This window comes from Schistocerca gregaria, chromosome 5, assembly GCF_023897955.1.
Source record: "Schistocerca gregaria isolate iqSchGreg1 chromosome 5, iqSchGreg1.2, whole genome shotgun sequence".
NCBI classification, from domain to species: Eukaryota; Metazoa; Arthropoda; class Insecta; order Orthoptera; family Acrididae; genus Schistocerca; species Schistocerca gregaria.
The window spans coordinates 196004825-196011008 of NC_064924.1; the positions used below are offsets into that span (position 1 = coordinate 196004825).

The 6184-nt window shown below is 39.5% G+C and overlaps 1 protein-coding gene across 1 annotated transcript; it reads right to left on the reverse strand.

Moving 5' to 3' along the window:
- Nucleotides 1-971: 971 nt before the first annotated feature.
- On the reverse strand, nucleotides 972-5766 carry LOC126272917 (probable chitinase 10). Its single transcript, XM_049976205.1, has 3 exons — nucleotides 5658-5766; nucleotides 4321-4400; nucleotides 972-1429 (listed from the first exon to the last, which is right to left on the reverse strand). The coding sequence occupies exons 1-3, from the start codon at nucleotides 5680-5682 to the stop codon at nucleotides 1238-1240; spliced, it is 297 nt and encodes a 98-aa protein (XP_049832162.1). The 5' UTR covers nucleotides 5683-5766; the 3' UTR covers nucleotides 972-1237.
- Between the last annotated feature and the right edge of the window lie 418 nt (nucleotides 5767-6184).

Below are 6184 nucleotides of genomic sequence, written 5' to 3' on the forward strand. Positions count from 1 at the left end.
TTTCCTTCCTCTGCCCCTACGTAACCAGAGGTGGGGCATGGGGGCCTGCATGGGGACCTGGTCATAACGAAGCCGAGCTAATGTACTATAAACACCCCCCACCCAGACCCATCAGACCTATTTCGAAAGGTAGGTCTTGGCTTTACAGTGCGTTTTCTAAAAATAGGGCAATATAACATTGAAATAATTCCTGCTGCTAGTTTAGCTTTTCAGGGTTATACTATTTTGTATTTAATTGCTTATAATTGTTTTAACTAAGAATATTTTTGAAAAATAGCAGTTCCTAATGACCAAGTAACAAGTAACAGTTCGTAAATCATGCCCAATGTGAATACTACGTCTACTTCTGCTGTCATAGATGGCGTAAGTTCGAGTCACCTAAACACACGTTACTCGCAATAGTGACCCAGCTGGCACCGTACGTGCTTTTTCTCTCTATGGATTGATACGACTTTCAAGCTCTATTATTTCTGTCTGTTGAAGTTAAGACTTACCGTGGTATCTCTGTTTCTAAATTGATGATGAACGGTGAGACTTGGTTCTAGGAAATCACTTTGCTGCGCGATGGTTGTTTAAATAAAGGCTGTGAGCACACACTTCTCACAGAATATATTGCGCTCTAAGATAGTACCCATCTATTCTCAAGCCATTTTAATTCTGTAATGTCATAATTTCATGTACAGGTCAACTGATGATCCACCTCTATTGAAGCCAAACCGGTAGTGCCTTTTCAATAAAAGTATTTTAACAAACAGTGCGGATGACTTCAGACACAACGCTAGCGGAGCATTTCTGTTTCCACGGTCGCCACGAAACTGATGGTACACGCTGAGTGTCCTGCACGCCAACCTGAATCGACCAGCTGCCTATGAGACTACTTCATAGGTTTCTTATCACAATGCAGCATTTGCAACTTTTAAATATGTTTTATCATTACCCTATACAGCATTAGCGACTGCACAGTTCATCACTCAAGAAGAGAAGTGTTTATTAGGATAAGAAACGAAATTACAAGGAAAGAATACAAGCAACATAACTTTTTACGTATTTTATAGATAACTGCTCATCATTAATAACTGAATAACAATATGCTATATTCTAGCTCACAAAACAGTCTCTTTATTTCCCATAAAAATTGACAAGTTTTATTATTTACTTGATCCTAGATTTATGAGAAAGTCTCGTAAATACCGACGCCCACCAGAAGTTAAGTATTCTGAGGAGCAAGAGTTCTTCCTCACTTGGAGGAAGAGCAGCCGGCGAACATCGGGTAGTCGCACACTTTGTGCTCCGCGTCGAACTCTAGGCCGGCGGGACAGTGGCTGAGCGCCGCCACCCCCTTACCTATGCACTGCAGGAAGCTGGTGCAGTTTCCAGGCACGCGGAACGGCTCTCCCGCCTCGGTGCACTTCGAAATAAGTATCAGCACCTTAAAACGGAAAAGCACCATCTGGAATCCGGTGTCCGTCAACCAAGAAGAATAAAATAATTATTTTTACCAATGCGAAGTTCTTATTTTCTAGGAAGGAAATGGTAATCATGCGTTAGATTAACTGGGTGATAGTATGAAATTCTCCTAGATCTTACATACGAGGTGCGAGAATAAAGTAATGATTTTCGTAGCAAGATGTGGCAACCCTGCAGGCTTGCAAGGGCACAATATCTTTGACCTTGCCTTTAAGGGGGGTTGGACGTCGAACAGGCCGACTTCGAGAAGGAGAGGCATCACAGGACATTTTAATTTGCACTGTCTATACTGTTACAAATAAATTCCTAAAACTTTGTCAGCATGACCAGGAAGAATTCAGGATTCACACGCATAGCAGTGGAACTACAAAAACAAGAAAAAAATAATATTTTTTAAACGTGAAATTTCCTGATTTTTTCACTTACTGTTGGCTGCATTTGTTGCTATAGGTAGACATTTCTTCATAAGTAAGAGAGATTCTTCGATGAATTTTGCACATGTTACAAGCCATACTTACAGGTGTATGAAACTCTAGAATTTATTTAATCTATGGAAAAATGAATGGGCTGTTACGTTTTAAACTTTGCGTTTAGAGAAAACTCGAATTTTATTGTTAATTATCTCAATTTTTACCACAGTTTTTAACAGATTTGGGAAATTCTAGAGTTTCATACACCTGTAACTATGGTTTGTATGCTGTGCAAAATTCATCGAAGAATCTCTCTTACTTATGAAGAAAAGTGTACCTACAGCAACAAATGCAGCCAATACCAAGTGAAAAAATGATGAAATTTCACATGTAAAAAAATTGTTTTGTTATGTTTTTGAACTTCCTCTGCTATGATTGTGAATTCTGAATCCTTCCCGGTCATGCTAACAAAGTTTTATGAATTTATTTGTAAAAGTATAGACAGAGTAAATTAAAATGTCCTGTGGTGCCTCTCCTGCTCCAAGTCAGCCCGTTTCACTTCCTACACCACCACCCCCACCCCCACCCCCGCCACCTAAGCTGCTGCTGGTTCAAGCGGCACATCGATGGAACTGCTTAGTCGTGAGTTGTGTTGTAATAATTAACATGTGTCTGTGTCTCTCGTCACGGAAATGTAACCTCATAATATTGCGCAACGGCAAGCCATTTTTTGCGTTAAATTGGGTGAAAACGCGACGACAACTTACCGTAAGCTTCAGAAGGCTTTTGGAGAGGAGGTTATGTCAAGAGTTCAAATTTTCGTTGCCATGAAATGTTTAGTGAAGGTAGAGCGAATGTTGAAGATGAAGACCACATTAGACGACCATCAACCTCACGGACGGATGTCAGCTTTGCCAGGATGCGTGAACTCGTCCGAATTGATCGAAGATTGTCCGTGAAAATGATTGCAGAAGTATTGAACATCAATAGAAAAACGGTTCGTCTAATAATAACTGAAGATCTTGGCATGAGAAAGATTTGTGCAAAAATGATCTCCAAATATCTCACACTACAACAGCGAGAAACATGGAAAAATGTGGCAGCCGATCTGTTAGAGCAAACGGAAATCAACCCAGAATTGTTGAGCCATGTTATCACTGGTGATGAATTTTTTATTTTTTTTATTTTTTATTTTTTTTTTTTCAGTACGGTCCACAGACAAAACGCCAAAGTTCTCAATGGTGCTCAAAGGAATCACCCAGATATTGGTGGCAAGGATGCGTTTTGAGCTCAAAACAGCTGTTATGGTTACCATTGATTACTATCTTCATGGACTAACTGTATCGCTCTTCTGCGCCGCAGTCTACTTGCGCTGTAGGCGTTACGCTCATGATGTACCGGTACACAAGCGTACTTTATTATCCTGAGAGACACGATCCAGCGTATAACCCAGTACTGCCATCCATTAACTTAATTGAATTTACAAGTACTGTTTGAAATATGGAAGCGTATCGGAGACTGAATTTGGACCGAACTTCTTGAATCCATTGTCCTAACTCTGAATCAGGCTTGGTTCCAAGCGAAAGCAATATTTTATCTGCACAAAGAGATGACTTCCGAATTACGTCTCGCAGAAACTGTGTGAAACAATTCAACATTTCAGTAAGAGTACACATAAATCCTATTGCGGTAAAGCTCTCTAAGAACACACCCGACACTGGTGTATCGATAAATGTAGAGCGTCCCAGCAGAAATGTCAATATTCACGGATATGACAAGAGGAATTATTCGAAGTAAAAATATCTAACAACCCTAAGGAGGTATGAGCACTTCTTCATCTTCGATACTGTGAAACAAATCTCTTCTATTGCTAGATCTCAGCTTTCCATACTTTCAAATGTGGTATTAAGGACCACACAAGGAATAAAGCTATAGGACACACGAGCTCAAAAGTGTGTACTTCAAAAGCTGTGCACACCTGTTCATCTTTGCTAATGTGAAGCACATCTCATGGTTCTTTCGGTATAGATTTGAGAGACCCATGTTTGCTAGATATTGGTGGTGTTTGAGATGCCTGTTTAATAGGATTTAAGTTGGAAAAATCTCATTTCGAATCTATTCTGTGCCTGTTGAAAGATGTGAATTGTAGGAAACACTGCTGACTCTTTGCTGGACAAGAAAAGTTACAATTACTGATCCGGTTTCGTGTAACATACAAATGTTTCAAATATAGCAACAGTGTAAGAATCCACGGGTTTCTAAGGAAGAAGGTTTCGTTTCTGGAAGAAATTCCCAATGTCCATATTCAGTTCGCTTTCAGAACAGGGGACACACCTAGCAATATTTTTCAAACTCGGAGAGCCCAGGAGGCATAAGATTCTACGTTGAGGAACATTTGAAATTCTGGATGCAACGAGATAATGCTGTCGAAAACATTTCTTACCACATCGTCACTTTCAAGGGGCGCTGCATGGCTAACAACAAACAGTGAAGTCAGCACGAAGCTCAAAGTCAGGAGAACACCTGCAAAGGAAACAAAATTTTGCAATTGAATTTCTCACCAGTAAACGTGATATTAAAATGTTAATTCCAAATACGACTCTTTCTAAGTAGATATGTCCGTCGGATAGTGGGTCTTTATCTCTATGCCCATGGCAGTCAAATAAATGAATTATGAACCTGTTTACTACTGGCCTTAGTACTTTGAGAATTACGTAGATATTAAATTCACAGTACCTGGATATATGTGCATAAATGAAAAACGTTTACCTTCATGGAAGCTATAAATTACTTTAAAGACATTCATTATTTTATTGATAATTGTAATCGCAGTATACTGCAAACAGAATGGAACTGAACGGAAAGTTCTCTCATATTTAGAATAACGGCTGAGACCACTCAGAAAATGGAATGATCTGCGTAGGCGTCTCTCTCATCTGTAGTCATTATTTGGGTCACAGACGAACCCTATTGTCATATCTAACACAGTGTGATAGATACCAAGGAATTGCCCATTAATAAAACCTTAAACATCTCTGAAAATTGGCAGTCAGCTGCAGATGTACAAAATTAGTTGGGTTCCAGAAGTACACGAACGTTATCGTCAATCAGATATCTTGGCTTACTGTTTAGCATTAATTGCATTAGGCTCTGCTTTCCAACTTTCCGTCTGCAATGCAATCCCATTGATTACTTCACACAGTGAGCTTTATGGTACAAGTTGGATTAGAGGCTACAATCTGAAATGGTTGTCCAACAACTGAAATCGGTGTGTTAACTACTTCCTTATATTGCGGTCGAAACAAATAGATTATTAGCGAACTAGTAATTTCATGTCTGCTTAAAAGACTCTTAACCCGGTGTTACAATATTCCTTCGCCAATATTTTAAAACCGATACGAAGTGTCAATTTTGTGAAGGACAAAGATCCTATAGGAAAAAGGGTACCACTACCGTCAATATCCAATAAACTTATCATTACAATTAATTCTTTTATTCTTTATAATGTATAAGTTTAGAACAGACAACGCTTGCAAGAGTTCCATTGCTTATTATTGTATTATAGCCTTGCTCAGGAGTCTGAGAATCAGTGGCAAGAGAACACAAGGCATATTCCACAGTCTCATGAAAATTTCTAAGAAGCGTTCGAACCCTGCACCAGTAAAGTCTTGGTTACAAAATTTCGGATAACCAAACATGCGTTAAATACTTCACTCGTGTGACGGTTAGTTACAGTATATTAAGACAGCGGCTTGCAGCTGGCCTGCTCCGAGAACTTACCCCTCATGGTGATTGCTTTCTGCATTCCATTTGGTTGACTCCTTCCTTCGATTTTGCGAGCTTAAATATCCATTTTCTGCATCACGCGTTCTGACCTATTCAAACAGAAGCACAGATACCGAAAGATAAAACTTACGGTTTTATACCGACAGATACAGTTATCTTTACTGTTCGAATATGTCAAAAGCTACTTAATGCTTCATAACACTTGAATGTGTCTTAACTTGTACCTGTGAGATCGAAACAGCCCTATCGCGAAAGTGTTGCGCAAAAGGCCGTGGCGTTGATTGTATTGGTGATATATTCTTGGCGACACTGACTCACTCGTTCATTCCTGTACAGTGCTCTGTTCATAGTTGAGCAGTTACACGAAGCGTAAAGAACTAAAGGTTCCTGCGAAAAGACCTACCGTATTTCAAAAGCCAGTTAACTGCAAAAAATGCTCTCGAGAAAATGCTTTTATTTGTGAACTACAACCTCTCTGCCGTTTTACATTAGTTGGTTGTAAAGTGAAGTCCTCCATTGCT

Bases quoted from the DNA above. Each gene is read 5' to 3' on its own strand.
- LOC126272917 (XM_049976205.1), bottom strand. From the start codon at position 5,682: ATGCAGAAAGCAATCACCATGAGGG. The intron at 4,401-5,657 runs GTAAGTTCTCGG...TTTCCTTTGCAG, and splicing joins GAAAGCAATCACCATGAGGG to GTGTTCTCCTGACTTTGAGC. The intron at 1,430-4,320 runs GTAAGAAATGTT...TTCCGTTTTAAG, and splicing joins CCCTTGAAAGTGACGATGTG to GTGCTGATACTTATTTCGAA.